This window comes from Typha angustifolia, chromosome 9, assembly GCF_048772165.1.
Source record: "Typha angustifolia cultivar Huaian chromosome 9, ASM4877216v1, whole genome shotgun sequence".
Taxonomy (NCBI): domain Eukaryota; kingdom Viridiplantae; phylum Streptophyta; class Magnoliopsida; order Poales; family Typhaceae; genus Typha; species Typha angustifolia.
In genome coordinates, this window is record NC_133247.1 from 790,793 (window position 1) to 813,296 (window position 22,504).

Here is a 22,504-nt window from a genome sequence, read left to right on the forward strand (position 1 = left end):
TAATAATTAAATATGACTGTGTAGCATACATCTCTCCCAGAAAAGTTTTGGATATAGAGTAACATTCAGATATCTGATGATTTTGATTTATACATTCACAGTTTAACAGATAGCTGTGGAAATTGTTCTCAGGCTAGTAGTTCTATCAGGCAAGGCGTCGACTCTTCGGGTTCTTGACTATTTGCTGGTAAGAGGTTGAAAGTACTCAGCTTGTTACTTAAAATCTTGGATATGCATTGAAAGAAATATATTGGGAATGGCCTGGCCCTAACTAGCCTATTATTTGCTTGTATCTGTAGTACTCCTGCACTTGAAATGTTTTTCCTTTCAGGCAACGGAGCAGGGAGGAGGGGAGCTGGTTGGTAGGGCTCTATTTGATATATTTCATCTCTTCTATTCAGCCCAATATATTAATTTTATCCAGGGTATTTTTGTATGTGTAGCTGTATACTCTTCTAGAATTCCTTATTTATGTGCATGCCCTTCTAGAATTCCTTATTTATTTGCATGCCCTTCTAAATTCCTTATTTATGCATATACCACTTAAGACACTTTGGTAAGGATCCTTTATACCCTTTTTTTTTAATATAGATACCTATGAAGGTTAAAAATTATAATCTATTTAACATTAAAAGGCAATATTACTTTTATTCGTTTTCAGTTTTTTTTTAAATTTTATTTGCATAGTTCACAATCAGTCAATGGCATTGTCTTTTCATCTATTAAATTGTTCAGATTTATATATATATATATATATATATATATATATATATATATATATATATCCTTGTATCCATAAACACGTGCACAGTGGGTCGTTTCTTTGCAGCCGAAGAGAAACTGTTCAAACCCCGACCAGTTGATCTGACGGTCAACCTTTCCTTTCCTCTCTTCGGATGGAAGCAATGGTGTCGTGTGCCAACTCAGATGATCTAACGGTCCGCATGGTCCCTCGATCGCGTCGTCTCACCCTTGTTCCCGTATTCCTCTCGCTCCACCACCTCTTCCCCCTCTCCCCGTGTCCTTTTCTTCCAATCTCTTCGCCATATTTAACTCGCATAAAAAAAAGGTCTATTCGTCTGCTTCCAAGAAAGGTACTCCGTTGGTTTTTCTTTTTTAATTTCTCCGTACTTTTCAGTATCTTTCGTGTATTGTTTGCATCTGGAAGTTAGGATTTAATTAGCTTGTTTTTGTGCAATGTTCCATCGATGATAATGATATAGAAGCCATTACTTATTTCTGTAATCAATTCCTTTTGGTGCCCGAGCGGTTTTGACTATTATGTCTTCCTACAATCCTCTTTATCGGGAATGGATCCGTCTCATAGAATTATATATATATCACATCATACCAGAATCTTATTTTATGATCGTCTCTGGTGGATTTTTAATCACAAGGAAACATCTGCATTTGTGTATTGGAATGAAGTTCTTTACTTATGATTTAACTATTCTTTTTATATGTTTGACTAAAGCAGCTTTAGACCTTTAATTTTTTCAGGCATTGGTTGAAAGCTATGGATGTTCCAGTTTCAGATTCAGGGTTGGTTAGGGATGTCTGCTTGTCATTTGAGTGCAACTACTGTGATAAAGAATTAGTGCATAGAATTGCACAACTCTTGCTTCCTGGGTTAGCCGCAGCTTGTGTGGACAGCACAACTGGTGATCTTTTCAACAGTCCATCTTTTGTAGCTGTTGATATGAGAAAGGAAATGATAGATTATCTGACCCACAGAAGCGAGACGTTCGTTGCTGAATCTTTGATGAGAGGGGATGGTACCCAAGATCCAGCAGAAGAGATCTCTAATAATCCAACTGAAATCATATCAATCTTTATTGATGAATTTTCAGGTTTGAAAAGGAACTTATTGGGCAGCATCTCCGGGTGGTTGTTGAGTGAAACCCAAGAGGACAAGATTGATGACTTCGTGCAAGATATGGAGATAAATATGTTCTGGTTGGTGGATAGGAGGGAAGCCATTGCAGAGGTTCTGCTTAAAAACATTGACTTCAATAACACATTTCATTGTGCCATGAAATTCAGCACAGCAGAACAGCTAGCCGAGCATCAAAGTTATTGTATTTTCAGGCCCATGAATTGCACGCATGAAGGATGTGCAGCCAAATTTTCTGCTGGTCATATCGAGAAGCACGAATCAGTGTGCCCATTCAAGGTCCTCCCATGCGAGCAGCAGTGCTCACAGAGCCTTATGAGGCATGAGATGGACAGGCATTGCATAACTGTGTGCCCTATGAAGCTAATAAACTGCCCTTTCAACCAAATCGGCTGTCAGTCTACTTTTCCACAGTGTACTCTTGAGAAGCACTGCTCGGAGTTTCTACATTCACATCTGCTTTACATTCTCCAAATAAACCATGAGCAAGAGGCGTCGATGGAAGAACTAGACAAGCGTGCAGAACTTCTGGAAAAGGTTAGTCATGGTCTGTACAATTTTGTTATCAATGTGATTTTCAAGTTTAACATAGTTGGAGTCAATGCAGCATACCGCATATTACTCATCCTTATGCAAATGAAGCATTTCCTTCAATGATATCCTAAGGCCTAATTTTATCTCCTCGTTTTCATTCTTTTTTCATTTGTTGGCATAAGTTTACAGAAATGGGAGTTTAGGTGATGTGAATTGTTACTCCTTCAGTTGCTCTGTGAGGTCCATATTAGATCATGATAAATCAACAGTTTATAGAATTTAAGCTTTACCATTTTATAATCAAGAGTCAACATTGTTTAACCTCAGCACTCGCCAGATGCATAATAGATCATGATGTTAATTGATTTTGCAGTCCCAATCTCTGAGCAACCTTTCTAAATCTCTGAATGTGAGATCTCTAACCTCGGCAATTAAGGCCCAGGAAGCAAAGATGCTGAACCCGGAAGGTGAATTCAGTACTTTTATCTAGAAATTGACACTTTTTTAGTTTGATGGCCGTTGGAAGTCATGAGATGCACAAAGTGCAGTTGGCTCCCATGAACATGGTGGAGGCATTTGCTTCTTCTTGGCTGAATTCATAATCGAAAGTTGGTTCGACAATAAAGAAAGATCGGCGTCTTAAGTCGGTAAAGTTACCTTCTAGTTAATAGATATTTTTTCCTTTTTTGCTTTGTGCGATGATGATATAGTAAATATATCTGCAAGTGCACATATTAGGAGTAAGCTTCTATCGTCATTCTTTTTGGTTGATTGTTGCTGGAAAATGCATGCCCGCAGTAATAAAAATAATTTGTGATTTCTTCAATATTATTTTGGATTTATCCACTGTTGTCTATCTTCTGGCTTTGGGTTTGTGTGGTGTTAGTGGTTGCCTTCGCAAGTCACAAACTATAGATTTCTGGCTTCTGAAATGGCGGTTGCATGTCAACTTTAGAGTGCCAAGTGTGTTTCAGCTTGCTTAGTTATAATAATTTTGAATTTAGCCTAAAGTAATAGTCGGGGAGAGTCTTATTAGTGAGTGATAAAATAGGATAAGAGTTCTAATCGAAATACAGGAGGCATTAATCCCCCTTCCACACTATTGAACAGAAGCCTCGCTGCACCCATCTCCTTCCATCCTGCCTCTCTTCTCGGCCTTGTAATCGATATAATGTTGATAGAAATAGGAAGCGAATCCCCACAACGCCAAGAAGAGGGAGACGACCTTGATCCCGTCCATCTTCTCGCTGAAAAGAAGCACAGCGAAGACTGGGACGATGGGGATCCCCAGTGTACTGATCACATTGGAGAAGAGTGAGGACACCTCGGAGATGAGGCCCACAAGCCCCACGTTGGTGACCTGCCAAGCCACCGCAGTCCAAACCACAGTCATCACGTAGGCCACCCTCCCCTTCTTGAACCCTTCCATGTCCTCCTTTAACCCCCTCCACTCCCCGCTCGCGAACAGCCCGGCCGCCGCCGCCGCCGTCGACACCAGAGCCGTATAGATCTGCATGTCGAGCACGGCCCGAAGGCTCTGGCTCTTGACCACCTTCTGGAAGCTGAGCTCCATGAGGGAGAGGATAAGAGAGTACAAAGCCGACGCCCCGAGAGTTAAGATGAATCCGAGCACGTAGGTCCTCCTCGACTCCTCGGCCGGGGATTCGGAATCCGAGTGCACTCCGATGATGGCCGTCGAGAAGGTGAGAACGATGACGGAGTTGAGAGTGAGGACGGTGAACTTGTCTGCGTTGATGAAGTAGGAGAAGACGGCGTTGAAGCCGAGCTGCGACGCGCAGACGAGGGAGAACGTCGACACGGTGAGGTAGAGCAGACCGTAAGAGTACATCAGGCTGTCCACGGCGGCGATCAGACCCAAGAAGATGTATATGATAGAGATCTTGGCGACGGGAGGCGGTCGAGCCATCGGAGGTGTGAAGAGGAGAGGAAGGTATAAGATCGGGAAGGCGGCGGAAAGGGTGAGGGTCTGCAGCCACTTGCTGCCGCCCCCTTGGTCGTAGTAGAACCTCCCGAGGAGGGTGGCGGCGGATTGCCCGGCGAGGAGGAGGAAGGAGTTGACGGCCACCAGGAGCCACCAAGTCCAGTTTCTTTGCATGGTTGTAGGTTGGAGGAGGTCGTCGATCAGTGGATGTTGGAGGTCTGTGCCAAGTTGGGGCTTCCTGGGCCTTTTGAGCTGCAGCGGAGTAGAGAATTGAGAGGGTGTGGTGGAAGTATTGGAATCTGTCAGGCTCGTAGTTTTTTAATGAGTTTGTTTGAGGACCTTATCAAATAGAGCCTAAGGCAGCCACTTTATGAAAGGGTGTGCAGTTTTTGATGATCTTAGTGTAAGGAGGAAGAGATAAAGAAAAATTGACTCTAGAGTCTCTGTCATAAACTATTAACTGATATAATTCAATCACTTGACTACCTTGATGATATTACTCGATGGGTCTGCATCGGTTGTAGAAAGGTTTTCTAGATACATAATCCCATTGTAAGGTATCTATCATACGACAACTACCATTCAATTTTAGAATTTAAATTGAACAGTTTAATATGTTGACTAAAACTTCCATAGTATCTATCAAAGTGACTTTGTAACAAAGAGGTTGGACAGCTTTTGAATTATTTAAAAAGAACAAACAGTAGCAGGGGAGCTAAAGACATATGGCTGCCTACGGAGCACACAATGTGTGCTGTTCTATTATTGGCACCAAAGTTTAATCCAAAAAGCATCTGTTAGCTTTTGAAACTATTTGACATGCTCAGCCTTGCTATGAATTGACATCCAATATCAGGTTCATTGACTCGTCGCATGTTCAGAATCAGTACGAATTCCCAAGATTCACTGCCTACTTTGGATCAAACTTTTGACAAGAGGAGTCAGATCTTTTTCTAAAGCAAGGAAATCAAAGCACTCCTCTGGAATGACACTAGGCAAGAAGAAGATGACAACCATGTAGTTATCTATGCCTGCGTTGATTGAAAGCATAGACAAAAGCCGGCCTCGAATGGTGATCCAATTGCAAATTAGTTTTCTTAATCATTTGTTATAATATTAATTCAGTTAAAATTGTATTAATCCGTCTATATAGAACCATATAAGAATTGCATAAAATTAATTGGAAATATATAATGGATAAGAGGAAGACCGACCTTTGCGTTGGAGTTGGATTTCATGAACAGCTTCCAGTTTCCCATTTAGAACGATGGAGGTCAACCCAGCAGAGCACGAGATATGAGAACAGGGGATGAGAAGAAGAAGAAGAAGAAGAAGAAGAATACCTGCTTCACTGTCTCCTTTGTCAGCCATCCTATCCATTGATCCAGGTGATTGCCAACAAGCAAAGCAACAGCACCAATTCTTTTCGTCGATGTCGTGCATCACTCTCCTGCTTATTATTTTAGTGAAAGCCCAATTGGATCTTCTCCTGCTCCAACGACCGCCCATGTTGCTTGCCATTAATGAGAGGACTGTTGGTTTCCATTGCCAAATAAGAGATTGCGTTCCTTTTTCGGAGTAGCAGATGGTCTTGATCTTGCTCTCTTTGATTGGGCACTCGATACTTGAGGGCATATAAATTCTCATGTCTCTGGTTTGCATTGGATTTGAGGCTGCATACAAGAAAAAGATAAATACTAAAGCCTCGTTTAAGCCCAAACAGCAAGCAATTGTAAGTAATTAACTACGGAACTTACTCACTGAAATGAAAGTTACTATGATTATGTATAGTTATGTTTTAATTCTTTAGAAAATTAGCCTACTTGTCTTTTTATATCTAGCCAGTAATTTATAAGTTTGTGATCAATAAAAGATAATAATTTATACTTGGCCTCTCTGAATAATTATAATTTTTTGTATACACATCTGAAGCTGACTGTAATTAACTAAAAAATTAAAATAAACAAGAAAGAAGAATGAGATAGATGGATGAGATCAAATTGGAAGCAAATGGATAGATAAAAGGGAAAATGGAGGAGATCCGAAATCGGGTAGGATTGGATATTAATCCGACCCGTTTTTAAACCTCGGCGTCTTGCAGAGTGCTTCTCAGGGTTTTACATTGACACCTTCTTCCCCTCTCCCGATGCTTCGCCCCCTTCCTCTCCTCCTCCGCCACCGCCGTCTCTCTTCCCACTTCCTACGCCCCTTATTCACCCTTTCCTCCGTTGCTCAGCCTGTCCACCCTCATCGCTTTCCTTCGTCTTCTTCTTCTTCTTCTTCTTCCTCCTCCTCCTTCGATCCCTCCTCCCTCCTCAAATCTGACCCCATCTCCCTCCTCTCCTCCCACTGGATCTCCTCTTTCCGGTCGCCCAATAATTCCCCCACCACCCCGCTCTCCTCCCTCCTCTCCCGCCTCGAGCTCTGGCTCCTCGCCTACCAGAAGACTTTCGCCGACGAGACCGGCTCCTACCTCCCCCGCTCCTCTCTTCCTCCCGAAACCCTCGACGCCCTCCTCTCCCTTCGCAACGCCGTCCTTGACGGCCGCTTCCGCTGGGGAAACCGCCTCGACCCCTTCCTCCGCTCCCCCCGCGATTCCACCGACCCCTCCACCCTCTCCAAACGCAAGCTCCGGGCTCTCCTCTCCTCCTCCGGCCCACCCCCCTTCCAAGACCGCGTCGTCCAAGAGCTCCTCCTCCTCCTCCTCGAGCCCGTCTTTGAGTCCCGCTTCTCGGCGAAGTCATTCGCCTTCCGCCCAGGCCGCGGCCCCCACACCGTCCTCCGCACCATCCGCCGCAGCTTCGCGGGGTACCTCTGGTACATGAAAGGCGACCTTAGCACCTTACTGAGCTCCCCCAAGACCGGTCTCGTCATCAATTCGCTGGTCCGCGAGGTCCGGGATAAGAAAGTCGTCGACTTGGTGAAGTCGGCGCTCATCACACCGGTTATCACCGGCCGCCCGGTCGACGAGGAGGCCGCGAGGAAGAAAAAGAAGAAGCGCAAGTATCAGAAGAAGAAGGTGCTTGCGGAGGACGAGCCAAAGCCGGATCCTTACTGGCTGCAATCGTTCTTTGGATTCGCGCCGGAGGAGGCCGAGAAGCATCCGGATTGGGGACATTGCGGCGTGCTCAGCCCGCTGCTCGCGAATGTTTGTCTTGACGAGCTTGATAAGTGGATGGAGGGGAAGATTAGGGAGTTCTACCGCCCGTCGAAGTCGGATGTGATTTGGACAGGTGATGATGGCGGAGAAGAGCAGGGGAACACCTCGTGGCCGGAGTTTGTTCCCACAAGCGGGCCGGATAAGACAAGGAAGATGGATTATATTCGATACGGCGGGCATTTCTTGATTGGGATAAGGGGACCCCGGGCCGACGCAGCGGTGCTCAGGAAGCAGCTGATCGAGTTTTGCGACCAACGGTATCAGATCAAGCTCGATAATGAGAGCCTTCCTATCGAGCACATCACAAAGGGGATCATGTTCCTCGACCACGTACTGTGCCGCCGTGTCGTATACCCAACTCTCAGGTACACGGCCACTGGCGGTAAGATCATCAGTGAGAAGGGTGTTGGAACATTGTTGTCGGTGACTGCAAGCCTGAAGCAATGCATCAAACAGTTTAGGAAGTTGGATTTCTTGAAGGGAGACCGTGACCCAGACCCACAGCCTTGTTTCAGGATGTTCCACGCCACACAGGCACACACCAATGCGCAGATGAACAAATTCCTGCAGACCATCGCGGAATGGTACCGTTATGCGGATAACCGCAAGAAGATAGTGAATTTCTGTTCTTATATTATCAGGGGATCACTGGCAAAGCTGTATGCTGCCAAATACAAGCTGCGGTCGAGGGCGAAGGTGTACAAGATTGCATCGAGAAACCTTAGCCGCCCGTTGAAGGATAGGAAGGGCCAGTCACCAGAGTACCACAACCTTCTTAGGATGGGTCTTGTGGATTCCATTGATGGGCTTCACTACACCCGGTTGTCTATGGTGCCTGAGACGGATTACACCCCGTTCCCTAGTGGATGGAAACCAGATCATGAGAAGGTTTTGATGGAATACATAAGGCTTAGTGACCCCAAGACCCTAGAAGAGCAGCAGAGTTGTCTTCGGGAACAAGGGCTTATAACTCCACAGGATTATGTTTCGATGCTTGTCTGGAACTACAAGAAGAATGCACTTCTGTTGCCCCCTTTGGGTGTGAGTGATGCCAATAGAGCTAAAGATGAGCTTCTGGGATCAAATACAAATGAGATACAGGAGAGGATGGACGGGGGTGAAGTGAAGTTGGACTTTCTGGAAGCTTCACACATGTGAGAAATGCTAGATACCTCTATCAAAAAAATTTCAGATGTTTGTATTCATTAACAAGATAAAGTTGAGCAACTAGATAGTCTGTTAGTCTACCCACTAATGGACTAGAAAGGGTGACATGTAAATTATGAGTTTATTATTCATAATTTTGCTAAAATATTTATAGTCGTTTCGAGGGCATGGTTTTTGCTTATGTTATGCTTCCTGAGGCTCTCTGCAAGGAATGATTACTTCATATAGTTCTCTGTTGCTGACCCGAAAAAGTGTTCGTAGTGCAAACAACATCAAAGGTCACTTATATATGGTCTTAGCTGGCTGATGAATTGGAAGACTGAAAATTAACTTCATGCCATTTAAATGCATGTGCATGCTAACCAGGTATGCTTGATTCAAACTTGATCTACCTTTCTGGAATCACTTTACCTACAACTGCTGTATCTGAACTCTCTAGAAAGCATAATTCTGTAAGTTTCAAGTTCAAATTCTCTCTCTGCGCATAAAATATATGCACTTTGATTAAAGCTCAGACATTTCTATAGCTCTATATATTGCTCTTCACACTAGTGGCTTCATAGAACATCTATCTTCTAGTTTGTTGCAATGGTAGATAATAAAAACCCTTGGTTCCAAGGTCCTAAGTAACAGTCCGGTGATGTTCCTATTGTTGATGCCCCTTCAATGCAAGAGGAAGTAACTAGATTGGGGTTTATGAATTGGGCTTTCAGGCAAGACAACACTGTTGTCGCTGATGATGGAGTAGCCACCTAAAAGGTGTGAAAGAGAAGGAAGAAGAAGAACTACATACAGAGGGAGAAATGGAGATCCTCTCAAGTTATTTATCCCTTACTTACTGACGAGTTTGACCTGGACAATTGAGATCATGTTCAACTGGTTTCATTTCGAGGGGAAATTTTGAACAGTATCCTCTAGGAACTGAGGGCACATAGATAACCTACTGAGTTCAACTTCATTTCTGCCATACACAGGTCTTCTGTTTCATTATTTTTATTTAAAGAAGTTTTATGCAGGATAGCTGGAAGAATAGTTCTGAGTTCTGATGACAAAAAAAAAACGATATCATCATGCAAAGCATATGAAGGTGTTTTAATTATCTATATTGCTCCTTATCCTTCTGGCTAAACAACTCGATCCTTCTTTTGTCAGAATTATGCTTTTAAAATCCCAGTAATATTTCAAAGACAGGATGCAAATGATACAAACTTAGAACAGAGAATTTGTAATGGTGAAGAAATCTACTTTTGTACATAAATTGATAGCATCATTTGCAATATCTTCTGAGATTAATCGTGGTGCTTGTTTTACCCCAGACTATGCCAACATAGAGGCAAACGTCTGAGTTATTGTTACCAGCCCTTGACAATCCTCATCCTCCTTGGCCAATAGAGAGTTCTTTCCACCCTCAAAGAGCAGATCATCACAATCCTCAGGTTTATTCTCAGCTAACATCAACTTTTCCTTGGCTTCAGCAACACGACCAGCTCTAAGGGCGTCAATTGAGCTCGAAAGAAGATCAATAATATTTTCATATATATTTGTACATGTGTTCAACAATGCCTTTGCAACAGGATCTAATGGCTCCTTCAGTAGGCTTTGGATCTTGGCTGCGGTGATGGTGGCATTGACCTTTGTGAGATTTGCAGCGATAATTGCTAACCCTTTCGAGTCAGTCGACCCACTGTTTGGATCGGCCTGGAGAGATGTCACACAGAAATTATACCCCACATTTTGGTTTTTGATTGTCACAGCTTTGCAAGCATCTTCAACTGAGGCAAGCACAGATAGCAGTAAATTATGGTGAAGGAGAGCGAGGACAAAGAAGGGAAGGAACAAAGAGGATCCCATTCTTTTGGTGTTAAACTGGAGGGTTGGCTTGCTTGCTTCTATCTTATGCTTAATTTGAATTTATAGCTAAACAGAAATGCTAGATATAGCCAGAATTCTCGTTGTTTCTGCTCAGGATTCCTGTTTTGCTATGTATCACAACAAATCTACTTAGTTAATTGTATATTAGATTCTATTTTTGTTGCAATTGATATAGTCAAGATGGTTATTATCTTGCTTAACTTGGAACATGACAGCTTCACAGCAACAGCAAATTTTTCTTCTTTTCTTGCGTTCCCGTTTCGATCTTCCTAACAACAATATTTGTGGATATTTTTGTTATACAGAAACAAAACAATGATAAATTAACTTTAAATTTCCGCTTAAAATTCAAATTTAACTAACCAATCTCTAATTTTTAGATGATGTTTATATCACATCAAAAATAATAATTATATTTTATTTTAGTTCATAATCAAACTAAACTAAGTCTCTTAGTTCTAACTAAAAAAGTTGATTTATTTCAATTTTAATAGGGCGGAGAACTGATCTCATAGCTTTGCCTATAATTTATAAACTCTTATGTTATTTGTTTTAATAGGAAAATGTACCTTTTTTTTTTGCTAACCACAAATTAGGTAATATATATTATCTCAAAAGATAAAATGTTAGATATGCTTCCCAAATCTAAAATCAATTATGGCAAGGTAAAGCATCACGCGAATCTATTCAAAAGCAATCTCAGTCGTAATGTTCCAAACCAAAACGAGATCAAGTCAGAAGAAATAGAACAATACGACCAAACTTTTCCGATTTATTCCACTAAAAAGGAAAACCCAATCAATTCCCAGACAAACGACTGACAATCGCTTCCGCCAAAATGGCGAGTCGCACGAACTTCTCATTGTCGCTTTTCAGCACCGATGGCACCTCCGGCTGCGCGTCGCAGCTTGTCGCCACGCCCTCCGAGGCATCGACCAGTGACTTGGCGGCATCGTACTGCTTCGCCCGGATCGCATCCGTGGCGTACTTCAGCGACGCGATCATGTCGGAGTAGAGCCCCCGGCACGTCTCCAGGCTCCTCCTGGTGTCGTTCGAGAACTCGATCTGCAACAAAGACTCGATCTTGGAGGTGACGGCGGTGGCGTTGTTCACGGTCATGTTCACCGCGATCATCCCGAGCCCCGGGAGGTCGGCGGTACGACTATCTGGGTCGGCGCCGAGCGTTTCGACACAGAACTGGGGGGTCACGTAGAAGTCCCCGACGAGGTTGCAAACGGTTTCCATGGTGCTGGCGGCGGAGGAGAAGGTTTGGATGGAATGGAGGAGGAGGACGACGAGGAGAGGGAAGAAGGTGGAGGGCTTCATGGCTATCTCTCTCTCTCTCTCTCTCTCTCTCGCTTTCTTTTTCTTTGTCTTCGTTGGTAGTAGAGTGAAGGGGATCCGTACTTAAAAGGCACGAGCTTTTAAATGCATCCGATATGAAATTAAAAATAATAAAAATTAAAAAAAAACTTCTTTATATGTAGTGTTCCATTGAACCCCCATCGAACGGTCGGGACTTCGATTTGACCGGTAGGTGTCGGTGATTAAATACCCGAAGCGAAACAGCAAGTGGGAAAATTAATGACGTGTATGGTTGTGAATATGGATCAAAGGATCAGTTATTGCGACATTTATTACTCGGTGGCGACTGTTGGTGAGCGAATTTAATTAAATGTAACGAAAGTTATCAATTACCTTATATATATAACAATAATACCATTAACTAATTGCTGTAAAAGGTATAATAATGAAAAGATTAAGATATTACGTAGAATCGACGGGGTGTAAATAATAATAATAATAATAATAACAAAATATAGAATGTTTTTATTTTGTTATAAATCGCACGCGGCCGTTACTTTCGTTCTATTGGTGTAACATTTATGGGAGTTATATTTAATTAGATTTAAAGAGACACGAAAGCAACGCCAGTAATAATACAAACATCAGGCGTATCGAGATTCGAGAAATAAAAACCAGAGAGGAGAAAAAGAAGAAGAGCAAAAGGCCACCATGAAGTCCTCTTCTTCCCTCCTTCGCAGTGCTTTCTTCTTCCTTTTCCTCGTCCTCTTCCTCCAGAACTCGTCGTTCGCCGCCGCAACCGTAGAAGAGACTTGCCGCAGCGTCGCCGACTTCGTCGATTACACCTTCTGCCTGACGAGTCTCCAAACCGACCCGCGAAGCCCGTCGGCGGACCGGTCCGGCCTGGCCCTCGTCTCGGTCGAGCTCTCCCTAGTCAACGCGACGAGCACCAAGTCAACGATCGATACCTTGCTGAAGAATGCGACGGAGCCGTCTATTAAAACCGGGCTGCAGGCTTGTTCTCTTATCTACTCCCAGGCTATCGGGGCATTGAAGTCAATGGCGGATCTCGTCGAAACCAAGGAGTTTCATGCGGCCAAGGAGTTGAATCGTGTTCCGATTAACGTGGGGAATTTCTGTCAAGATGCGCTCCCGGCGGCAAAACCAGGGGATTCGCCGCCGTTGGTCAAGGAGAATAGTGATTACTCGCAGTTGGTCTTGCTTTCTGAGGTCATTCTAGGTCCTTTGGCGTGACTTGGACTATGATTAGCTCTTATCTAGTTTGCTCCTGCTTCAGGATCTTTTGTTCTTTTCTTATGGAGACTTGAATGGTTGGTAATAAACTGAGATTAATCTTACATGCCATATTTCCTCTCTCTCTCTTTTTTCTCGAATTACTGCCTATTTTATAGACAAAAATATATATATGATCTTTCGATGTATTTGAAAAAGAATCTTAGGATAGGTTCTAATAATGGAGTTCGAACGTAGCTTCCAATTGCTTTAAACAAGGTGCAGGTGTTTGTTTCGGCCCTCATATTGGGTTGCTCATCTGGCTCATACTATCAGGATTAATTAGATCTTGATTTGGCTTAGCCTCTTCTTTTAGCCCAATTCAACTTAACCTAACCTGATTATTAATATCATAAGCATAGGATGGCTCAAACCCATACATTAAATAGCAATATGCTTATGTAAGACTTTTTAAAAAAAATGTCCGTTGATAGATAATTTATTAAGCTTCAAATAGAGGTTACAATATGATACTTAATAAAAAAAATGAGAGATAGGATAACATCCTGAAACAAGCCTCGCTCTGAATTATAGACTGACCAACAATTAATCCAGTGTATCAATATGTAATATATTAATACTCATGTAAAAAATAAAATGAAGAGGATATAACATCGATCATAGAACAAGTCTCTTTCTTAGTCTACCAAGATTGTCTTGCAAAGAAGAACCAGCCGCATGAGCCTAGGACTCAAAGACATACTCAATATAGGGTCGGCATACTTTCATTAGCTAAAGTAAACTCAACACCCACAGAGGTAAGCCAAATCATTCAAATCCCAAATCATTCAAATATACTCTGATCAAGATACCAAATTAAACCAGATTTGACCCCTAATGGAACCTTATTTGACAGCAGCTAGCATTGTAGCAGGGCCCGATATGGTAAGATCCCGACAAGGTGTTTATATGCATATATTTTCCCTCTATAGTCAAGTATTCAATTATTTATTTGAATCAACTTTCTATCATAATTTAGTGCAAAGACCTATGATTTTTGCTCTATAATTAATAAGATTATTATGCAATTTCATTTTATTGTATATTAGTTATTCGTGATGAATTTAAATTCGGTACAAGTATTCGAACTTATATCAATTTCTAATTAGACATAATCTGATAATAAATAAATTAGATATAAATATTATGATTACTTTTTGATTTTAAATATATCTTGAGTGCAAATCCGATAAAAATAATTGAATATGAATCCAATCTTTGTGCATATTCGATCAAATCCAATTCGATTATACCCTAATTGAAGTATATTATTGTATAGTTATAAGTAAAAAAAAAACAATGAAAATATTGAAGTAAGAATATAATAAGACATGATTTATACTTTTATGTGAATCTGAAATATATTTGCAAAATAAAGTCAGGATACATATATCCAACTCGTATGAAACGAAATCAAATTTACAACTACCTTGGACTCTTGGGCCTGGGCTTTATAATGGGCTAAGCCTTTTGATAGGAGGTAAGCCTGATCAAGATTAAATTAACTTTAAATCTAGCCTAATTCAGACTCGGGCCAATTTGTGGCCCAATAAACCAGTGGGCCCAATAAGCATCCATGCAATTATTTTATTAAATTCTTTGGTCAATAGAATCCAACCTATAAACCAAACCTTTCTCCTCCTATACTCTTTCTGCGTGCCTTCCACTCCATCGAAACACAGGTAGGATTTTTAATTATTATTAGTTTTGGTTGAAAATTTTCATTAAATTGTGTTTAAATATTTGGATCTTTGTTTGGACCTGTATGCAAAGTGTATCAGCGATTTCCCCCAATCCCTCCGTGACACCTGTTCTACATTAATGACATGGTACCCAAATCCGAGGTTTTCTTCTTCTTGAAAATCGTGTTGGGCCGGTTAAAGCTATTAAAAAGCTTCGTTGGATCTGAAATATATCCGTGTTCTTTAATGAGAGAAATAAATAAATAATTAATTTATATAATATTGGCCAATATTATCCTAATTGGTTACTAGCGAATAATTTCACCGTTCAAGTTAGTACTCCAAGTAAAAGCACTTCGAATCGACTCCAATGTTATTCCACGTGGATAATAGAAAACATGCCGAACGTCGCCACGTCGCTATCGTCTCTTTTATTCATTTCGTTCAAAAATAAAAGGTCAACGATCTATCTGCTGGCCCTCCTCAAGTCCACATTACCAGAATCTTAGAATACAAGTATAAAGTTATGCCTTTCTCATTTTCTGGTCCACCTTGGTGACCCTCTCTCTCTCTCTCTCATGGAGTCGTGGACTCTTTTAACTGTGTGACTCCAGATCTGTCCGATTAGAATGCGACACGTACCCCGATGTGATTGCGGTCCGTGCCAACTACTGTCAAAAGCACCGCCATACAGAAGGAGTGACTTCCTGCAACCTTCGCTACAGGGGACCGGGGAGCGTGTTTGAAGTCCAATATAATAAAGCAACGAGACCACGCCCTTTACAACCAACCGCGAAATAATCTCGTGGACTGGCCGAATACGGAATACGTGGTCGGGCCAAAGCTCTTCTCTTCCTCCTCCTCCTACCTCCTCCTCCTTGGGTCAAAGGGAGTCGTCGTTTCCCCGCCCCTTTTCTCCGTCAATTACTCCAGAGGAGATTACTAGAGTTCGTCGTCGTGCTCTCCACTGTCGGCGGTGATCGGATCACCCCGTCAAGGCTTCGTCTGTTACTGGGTGCGTATGTCATCTATTCGTCTCCTTCATCGCTTCCTATCTCTCTCTCTCTTGCCATGGATTTTTCGTCTAATCGTCCCAAGATCAAACATTTTGTAGTTTTTCTTTTTGTTATTAATTCCTCCTTTCTCAAAACCTTTTGACTTAAAGACGGAGAAATATATCCTTGCCAAGAAGAGAAGGGAGAGGAGTGCGACATTGCTCTAATTTATTATTAATTTTCTTGCTTACATTTCAATATCTTATTGTTACGGTAACTGTATGTTTAAATCTTATTGGGGAGCTTTCTATTAATTTTGATTGATATGCGTAAACAATTTGGCTTTCAAGGTCAACAACAACTACTACTGTTGTTGCTCTGACCAAAGAACAGTGCTGCATTAATTTATTCTCCTATTTTAATACAATTTGTGCGTAAAGGATGACAAAGCTCGATATTTTACTCCATAACGTCGTCCCAAGCTGAAGATTGACGGCATTTTTAATTACTTCTAGTTGCTTCCGATATTTGCGTTATTTGATCGTCTCCTTTCAATTGGGAAAAGAGCACGCAGCATTTGTTTGTTCCAGTGGGTCCTCACAGCGTTCTTTTTTTGAACCTTGGCTTGTTTCCTAGCGATTCTTTTTATATCAAAGAGGCAGCTTTGTAGTCTCTCACTGTTTGATTTCCACCACTGCGCACTCTGAGTTCTTTCCTTCCACAATCTTGGCATGGTTGGATTGTGCGGCTAAAAACTCCGATTGTGGTGCTTGTTTCCTAGTGAATTTTATAACAAGGAAGCGGCTGTAGTCTCACATGTCATTGTTGGATTGCGTTCATTGACCTCATTTCTTCCACAAATATTTCGCATGGTTTCGAAGGTGTCGCCAGAAACTCCAATGGAGTTGTTTAATTTTTGGTAGGTTTAGCTTGTTTCCTAGTGATTCTTTATAGCAAGGAAGCATTTATAGTCTTACATGTCGTTGTCTAATTCCTTCATTGAGCTCACTCCTTCCACAAATTTTTGCTTGGTTTAGAATGTATAGCTACAAGCTTCAAATGGATCGTTAAAAAATGTCTTTGTGTTGTTCTTGCAGACCCATTTTTCTCTTCACTGACATGGAGCCACAGAAGAACAGAGGGCTTGAGTCTTCTATCCATCTGAATTTGGGTTCAGCTAGCCAAAGGAACTTAACGGGAAGCGCGTCGATGGGAAGAACTAATAGTATATTGCAGGGTAGAAGACATGATTCGTTGGGTAGAACAAGTAGCAGCCGTTCTTGGAGGAGGAATTCCAGGGGTTCGATAAGTCTATCCCGGAGTATGGGCGATCAAATACTAAGTTCGATCAGGCTTTCGCATGAATATGTAGACCAGATACTTGGGGATGTCGATAGTTCAGTTATGGCACAGATAGGTGATAGCGGAGATCGAGTAGTGGATGAAGATGAGGTTGATGACAACGAGAGTCTAAATCAATTTGCAAATAGTACGAAAAGTTTGGAGAACAGAGTTGGTCCCCTTCCTGATGATGCTTTGATGCTATCACATGGCCTGCAGTTCCATGAAGCAAACTCGTTGTCACCTATCTCCCCGTTGGCAGAGGACGCTGTGTCTACTCGTCCAACAGATGCAATCTTGGGGACGATTAAGAATGACGCAGTGCAGCTTGTGCAGAGTTCATCTATCAAGGTGTGTATACTCTATTGAAAGACTAAATTCCTTTGTTATTTAGTACACAGACTGACTAGAGGTAAGGCTTGATTGGCATTATTGGAACAATATTTTGATTATTTTCCAAAGTGAAGAAGCTTGAAGAGATTATGCTAAATGATGATGTAGGAATACTCATGCCCGATATTCATGACTGATGCTACTGTTTGCGCGTACTCTACTAAAAATTTTAGGTTGCTTGTGAATTATGGAACTCTACATATCTTTACAGATACAAGTAGAGGGAGATTGCTACTGCTTGCATTGAAACTGCTGCTATCAACCCTGTATGTTGACTAAATGTTTGTTTGCAGGAGAAACAGTACAAGCTGCCTCGGAGACTGGATTATTGTGCTTACCTGATTCACTTATCCGTCTTTGGATTTCTTGGGGTAAATACCTGTTATTTCGTTATATTAATCATTAAAACTCCAGATGAACTTGTGTCAGTTAAGCAATATCCTGGTTTGAGGATTTTGCACGACCATTGTCTTCACCAAGATAAAGTAGCATAATGATTATTTTATAGCAACCTTTCATTTGATGTATATGCTTAGAGAAACTTTGTGGAACCATGATTAATGGAAAATCAGTTCATTGAATGAAATGGGCACAATGAAGCCAAGTTACAAAGCCGACAACTATATTAGTTATCACTAGTCAAGCTATCCAGTTTATTGTGTAAGGATCTTCTTTCATTTGTTTACTAACAAAAGTTAACACATCTCTTTTCTTTCATTCAAGCTTGGAACTGATTGTTAAAAGTGCATTTTCCATAGAAAATTAATGGTCCAAATTTATAGTTTGCTCTTACAAATTGGCAGTTGATCTTGACATTGCATCATTAACGCAAGTTAAAATTAAAAGACTAATATAATATGGAGACTTTGGTTTATGCATCAAAGTAAGGATAGTTATACCGTGGCACTTGCTTTCTATGCCCCAAAAGAGGGAGAGGAAAAGAAAGGAGGAAACAACCCGTCTTTATCTTTTGTTGCTTGCCATCGAGTTTGCCGTTAACCTAGTCGTCATCACTTGCCACGACTTCGTTGTCCCTGACGTGCTCGAGCTCAACGATGAAGGCGCAACTCGCACCTATATCGGGTGCAAGCGGCGCCTTCATCATCGAGCTTGGGCATGCGGGGGACGACGAGGTCGGTTGTGAGCAACGAAGTAGGCTCAATGATGAGTGACATAGGGCGAAGACGAGCGAGGAGCAAAGAATAAATAAATAAATATTTCTGTATGTAAGCATGAACAAAATAGTAATAACTTTGTCTTGTTTCCAGGTATTTACGAGGTACTTACTACAGAAGCTTTTTGGACCAAACCTTCTTGCCCTCACATCAGACCACAGCCCATTGTACCTTGATCTTCCTTCTAATATGGTAAGTTTCACTCAATCCTTCCTTGCAAAGTAATCGTATGTTCTCATAGTCATTATATAAAATGTGTGAAGTGCTATATTTCAGCTAGGTTCTTTCTTCATGGGATGGTTCGGGGTCGTGCTCAAGGCAGATATACGCCATATATCTGATCATTTAGTAGTTGGATTGACGACGGGGTACATGGGTAGTCTCACCACTTTCAGTGGATGGAATCAGAAAATGCTTGATTTGTCTTCCGAGGGGCATTGGGTCTTTGCAGTCGCTGGTATAGTTTTGGGTAAGCTAGCATTCTTCTTAAACAGAACTTGATGCAACTTAGATATAGAAAAATGCCTTGCGTTTATTGGTTGTAGATTAACTTGGAGAGTCTGACATCCCTCATTTCTATCTGTAGGGATGTTCATTGTCAATGAGTCCATCGCAGTCGGTGTTGAGTCGGCTGAGGGACTTAGGAAATGGTATCTGAAATGGTATGGTAAAAGTCCAAGAAGAAGCACATGCAATTTGGAACACTGGAGGGTGGACAGTGGCGGTCGACATGCAGTGGTGTTGACAATAATGTCTTTGATATTGGTCACATTATGGTGTCTCAGTGGGGCATTGGCTATAAAAAAGTTGCATAAAAGTAGTGATGGTGCGGTTCTATGGTTAGGCTGCTTGGTTGCACCTCCAGGTGTGTGGGCACGCTGGTACTTGGCCAGGCTCAATGGTGAAGGGCTGGGAAAAAGGAGATTGCTCAAATGGCTTCCTTTTGGGACATTGTGTGCCAATGTTCTTGCTGCATGTCTTATGGCAACACTTGCTGTGATAAGCAAAGCGGTATGTAAACAATTAAGATATCAGCTAAGATGTTCATTGTTTTCTATTATGTCGATCTCTTTGAAAAACCACAAGCTCTTTTTAGTTGTACACAGTTTTAAGTTAGAAGTTTCAAAATATTTTCTTTTGAAGTATTGCTGAGTTATCATACTGTTGAGTCGGATATTATGATACTTTGGTTGTTTTCCTTTGCCGCGATTTTTTTTCTATGTAATTATTATTCTGCCTTTCTATTTACATATAAAGTAAAACATCTGAATAGTTATAGTCAAATCAGTTTTTCTTCTATCCAGTTGATTAGCAAAAGTAAAGTAATGCTTAATTTCCACCAACTTCCCAAGTGTCTTTTGGATATAAATCGATGCTACTAAGATGTTCAGAGTGTGATTTCTTTTTCTTTCATAGAACTGTGCGGTTATTTATTAAGAGTGTAATCTGCTTTCATTTTCAACTCTTTGAACCCTGACAAGATAGCATACATCTAAGTGAATTCAGTATTATTTTTTTTAAACATATCAGTTCACTATATGCAGGTAAATACAAAGAGAAGTGGGATCATTTTGAGTGGCATTCAGTTGGGCTTTCTTGGTTGCTTGAGCACTGTTTCTACCTTCGTCGCTGAAGTTTATACCATGAGGCAGAGTGGACATAGTGGGAGGGCCTTCATATATGCAGCATCCACCTTCCTTCTCTCATTTGCTATGGGGACTTTGATCTTCTCTGTACCAGTTTGGGTTAAGCATTACAATTAACTCATTCATCTGTTCCTATCCAGACACAAAGAGGTACCTTTCTATGATTACTACTATTTCATTCTGATTGTGCCATCTTGGTGCCTAATGCCTTTGATACTCTTGAGAGCCACATTAAGAGGATAGTTTTGCAAGGATCCACAGGCTTTTATTTAGGAGTTAAGTTGCTGTATGTGTCTAAAATGTTGTTGCCCTTACTATAGGAGATAGATATTGCTATCTTGTATCAAATTATAATTGTTTGCATGCCTATACCACTTAATAAGCAAAGCGGGAAGAAATATTGTCAAGTGGAATCTATCTTTAGAAGTATACGTTTCTAAAATGTTGTTGCCCTTAATATTTGTGGTTGCGTGTCAATTTATAATTGTTTTCTTTTGCATTGCACACCTATACCACTTAATTAGCAAAGTAAGAAGAAGTATTGTCAGTTGGAATCTATCTATGTTCATAAATAGCTTGATCGGATGACAATTCCTCTTAATAGTCGAAATATGAGATCCTTGTATCTCTTTCGATAGTCAGATGGAGTTTTACATGTGATCTAGTGGGAAAGCTTGATCTTATTATAGCAAACTGTTGCGTATTATCAACTTAAATTGCAAAAGATCATCACATCTCACATAATTGGTGTGCACAATTATCTGATACCCTCTTATTCTCTAGAAATCTGTGTTGTAAAAGAGTTCTAAATCATCTTATGAATATGGTAAGCTTTCATTTTCATAAACTTCTCTTACAGTGATGATTTAAGCTTCTTCTATGTGTTCTCAAGCACATCCTGCATGATTACACTATGTTGAATTGCTTGCATTATTTACTGATGTCTTACATAAGTATTTCATATTTGGCAAATTGTTAAGATTGACTCCCAAGTCTCCAACTTCAACTTAAACTTAGATGTATGAAGAAATTTGCGCCCTTATGATTGACTTCAACTACTTTTCTAAAGCAGGTCATTTAATAGTCTCAGACAACTGATAAACTACCATGATTGCTGTGAGCAGAATACTCTTCAGCTTCTTCAAAGACCTAAGCAACTGTTCTACTATTGCTGTATGCATCGCCATAAAGTTCAGCACCGCAACTCGCCCCTTATTTGTATTAGTGCTACTGCTGCATATTAATTTGCCTCAGCACAAAATAATGTGTACACGATATGTTACTATATACCCCCCAACTCATCATTTTGCTATGTTACCAATGTAATTTTTGATGTACTTGGTTCTCTTCAGCAATAACTCAGGCTGTTGAGAAAAGAGAGATAACTGTGGATCTAAGATCTTTTTCATTTGTTGTGAAATGGCAGAGCTCAAAAAATGTATGTACCTGAATGGAGATAAATCTCTATTTGTTGAATTACAAATTGGACACAGGAAATTACTTGCACTCAATTATAGATCTTGACAGCATTGAGCGAATAAATTCATCTTTCTTTGCGTCGAAAGAATTGTAATAATTGATCCAGTTTGATGGAAATTTCAAAAAGAGAAGGATAAATAGCACCGGAAACACAAGGAGATGTTTACTTCAAAGTTAATTACCAGAAGAAGCTATTTCTTTCTAAGTAAAGAGTACAGTATTTAAGCACAATGTATCTAAGGGCTTCAAGAGTAGTTTTATTATTTTATATATTGAGTAGTTGCTTCCTCACAAATTGGACAATGTATGAATAGATCATCTCTGTCTACTACCGACATAAGATATTGCAGCGCTCCAGAAAAAAATGCTATACTTTAAAAGTCGTGCTGGGAGGAGGAAAAATTTCCAAATAGATAGATTGATATTCTAACCAATCGCGTCGTAGTGGGCTTCTAGAGTTCACCAGTTGGCCCAAATATATACTAATTGGGCCCTGGTTAGCTACTACATAACCTACCAATCTGATGGTTCGATTGCCGTCCCAATGACTTCTAGATTCGCGCTGCCTCATATCAACGGATCAGATCTTACCAATACTTGGACCTCGGTGGAGTTAACCGCCGTTA

General features: G+C 41.0%; 7 protein-coding genes across 15 annotated transcripts; 4 read left to right on the forward strand and 3 right to left on the reverse strand.

The window, feature by feature from the left end:
- Nucleotides 1-56: 56 nt before the first annotated feature.
- Nucleotides 57-3,274, forward strand: LOC140767185 (uncharacterized). 5 transcript variants are annotated; one of them, XM_073107011.1, is made up of 3 exons: nucleotides 57-187; nucleotides 332-362; nucleotides 1,501-2,784. In XM_073107011.1, the coding sequence occupies exon 3, from the start codon at nucleotides 1,517-1,519 to the stop codon at nucleotides 2,549-2,551; it is 1,035 nt and encodes a 344-aa protein (XP_072963112.1). In that variant the 5' UTR covers nucleotides 57-187; nucleotides 332-362; nucleotides 1,501-1,516; the 3' UTR covers nucleotides 2,552-2,784. The 5 variants fall into 5 exon arrangements, with proteins under 5 accessions (XP_072963112.1, XP_072963109.1, XP_072963108.1 ...); XM_073107007.1 differs by lacking the exons at nucleotides 57-187; nucleotides 332-362 and adding exons at nucleotides 807-1,094; nucleotides 2,802-3,274 and having other exon boundaries at nucleotides 1,484-2,431; XM_073107008.1 differs by having other exon boundaries at nucleotides 167-362.
- Nucleotides 3,275-3,414: 140 nt separating this feature from the next.
- LOC140766750 (probable purine permease 11) lies at nucleotides 3,415-6,161 on the reverse strand. 2 transcript variants are annotated; one of them, XM_073106359.1, is made up of 3 exons: nucleotides 5,714-6,161; nucleotides 5,585-5,614; nucleotides 3,415-4,622 (listed from the first exon to the last, which is right to left on the reverse strand). In XM_073106359.1, exons 2-3 carry the CDS (start codon nucleotides 5,606-5,608, stop codon nucleotides 3,528-3,530), a joined length of 1,119 nt encoding a protein of 372 aa, XP_072962460.1. In that variant the 5' UTR covers nucleotides 5,609-5,614; nucleotides 5,714-6,161; the 3' UTR covers nucleotides 3,415-3,527. The 2 variants fall into 2 exon arrangements, with proteins under 2 accessions (XP_072962460.1, XP_072962459.1); XM_073106358.1 differs by having other exon boundaries at nucleotides 5,585-6,161.
- Nucleotides 6,162-6,297: 136 nt separating this feature from the next.
- Nucleotides 6,298-10,151, forward strand: LOC140766749 (nuclear intron maturase 2, mitochondrial). 2 transcript variants are annotated; one of them, XM_073106356.1, is made up of 2 exons: nucleotides 6,298-9,063; nucleotides 10,014-10,151. In XM_073106356.1, the coding sequence occupies exon 1, from the start codon at nucleotides 6,517-6,519 to the stop codon at nucleotides 8,686-8,688; it is 2,172 nt and encodes a 723-aa protein (XP_072962457.1). In that variant the 5' UTR covers nucleotides 6,298-6,516; the 3' UTR covers nucleotides 8,689-9,063; nucleotides 10,014-10,151. The 2 variants fall into 2 exon arrangements, with proteins under 2 accessions (XP_072962457.1, XP_072962458.1); XM_073106357.1 differs by lacking the exon at nucleotides 10,014-10,151 and adding an exon at nucleotides 9,411-10,006.
- On the reverse strand, nucleotides 10,015-10,548 carry LOC140766786 (putative invertase inhibitor). Its single transcript, XM_073106429.1, has one exon. The coding sequence runs from the start codon at nucleotides 10,546-10,548 to the stop codon at nucleotides 10,015-10,017; it is 534 nt and encodes a 177-aa protein (XP_072962530.1).
- An 819-nt stretch (nucleotides 10,549-11,367) lies between these two features.
- LOC140766787 (putative invertase inhibitor) lies at nucleotides 11,368-11,895 on the reverse strand. The gene has a single exon (XM_073106431.1). The coding sequence runs from the start codon at nucleotides 11,893-11,895 to the stop codon at nucleotides 11,368-11,370; it is 528 nt and encodes a 175-aa protein (XP_072962532.1).
- A 607-nt stretch (nucleotides 11,896-12,502) lies between these two features.
- LOC140767336 (putative invertase inhibitor) lies at nucleotides 12,503-13,232 on the forward strand. The gene has a single exon (XM_073107202.1). It carries the CDS (start codon nucleotides 12,586-12,588, stop codon nucleotides 13,126-13,128), a length of 543 nt encoding a protein of 180 aa, XP_072963303.1. The 5' UTR covers nucleotides 12,503-12,585; the 3' UTR covers nucleotides 13,129-13,232.
- A 2,412-nt stretch (nucleotides 13,233-15,644) lies between these two features.
- On the forward strand, nucleotides 15,645-21,910 carry LOC140767523 (uncharacterized). Of its 3 annotated transcripts, none has more exons than XM_073107464.1 (8): nucleotides 15,645-15,864; nucleotides 16,942-17,536; nucleotides 17,872-17,949; nucleotides 18,847-18,945; nucleotides 19,030-19,222; nucleotides 19,340-19,764; nucleotides 20,298-20,549; nucleotides 21,469-21,910. In XM_073107464.1, the coding sequence occupies exons 2-7, from the start codon at nucleotides 16,964-16,966 to the stop codon at nucleotides 20,514-20,516; spliced, it is 1,587 nt and encodes a 528-aa protein (XP_072963565.1). In that variant the 5' UTR covers nucleotides 15,645-15,864; nucleotides 16,942-16,963; the 3' UTR covers nucleotides 20,517-20,549; nucleotides 21,469-21,910. The 3 variants fall into 3 exon arrangements, with proteins under 3 accessions (XP_072963565.1, XP_072963563.1, XP_072963564.1); XM_073107462.1 differs by having other exon boundaries at nucleotides 21,472-21,910; XM_073107463.1 differs by lacking the exon at nucleotides 15,645-15,864 and adding an exon at nucleotides 16,626-16,763 and having other exon boundaries at nucleotides 21,472-21,910.
- The last annotated feature ends 594 nt before the right edge of the window (nucleotides 21,911-22,504 follow it).

Excerpts from the sequence above, each read along its gene's own strand:
- LOC140767185 (XM_073107006.1), top strand. The coding sequence starts at position 897 with ATGGAAGCAATGGTGTCGTGTGCCAACTCAGATGATCTAACGGTCCGC. Across the intron at positions 1,095-1,483 it reads TTCGTCTGCTTCCAAGAAAG|ACCTTTAATTTTTTCAGGCA; the intron begins GTACTCCGTTGG and ends AAGCAGCTTTAG.
- LOC140766787 (XM_073106431.1), bottom strand. The coding sequence starts at position 11,895 with ATGAAGCCCTCCACCTTCTTCCCTCTCCTCGTCGTCCTCCTCCTCCAT.
- LOC140766749 (XM_073106356.1), top strand. The coding sequence starts at position 6,517 with ATGCTTCGCCCCCTTCCTCTCCTCCTCCGCCACCGCCGTCTCTCTTCC.
- LOC140766750 (XM_073106358.1), bottom strand. The coding sequence starts at position 5,629 with ATGGGAAACTGGAAGCTGTTCATGAAATCCAACTCCAACGCAAAG. Across the intron at positions 4,623-5,584 it reads AATCCAACTCCAACGCAAAG|CTCAAAAGGCCCAGGAAGCC; the intron begins GTCGGTCTTCCT and ends ACTCCGCTGCAG.
- LOC140767336 (XM_073107202.1), top strand. The coding sequence starts at position 12,586 with ATGAAGTCCTCTTCTTCCCTCCTTCGCAGTGCTTTCTTCTTCCTTTTC.
- LOC140766786 (XM_073106429.1), bottom strand. The coding sequence starts at position 10,548 with ATGGGATCCTCTTTGTTCCTTCCCTTCTTTGTCCTCGCTCTCCTTCAC.
- LOC140767523 (XM_073107464.1), top strand. The coding sequence starts at position 16,964 with ATGGAGCCACAGAAGAACAGAGGGCTTGAGTCTTCTATCCATCTGAAT. Across the intron at positions 17,537-17,871 it reads TGCAGAGTTCATCTATCAAG|GAGAAACAGTACAAGCTGCC; the intron begins GTGTGTATACTC and ends GTTTGTTTGCAG. Across the intron at positions 19,765-20,297 it reads TTGCTGTGATAAGCAAAGCG|GTAAATACAAAGAGAAGTGG; the intron begins GTATGTAAACAA and ends CACTATATGCAG.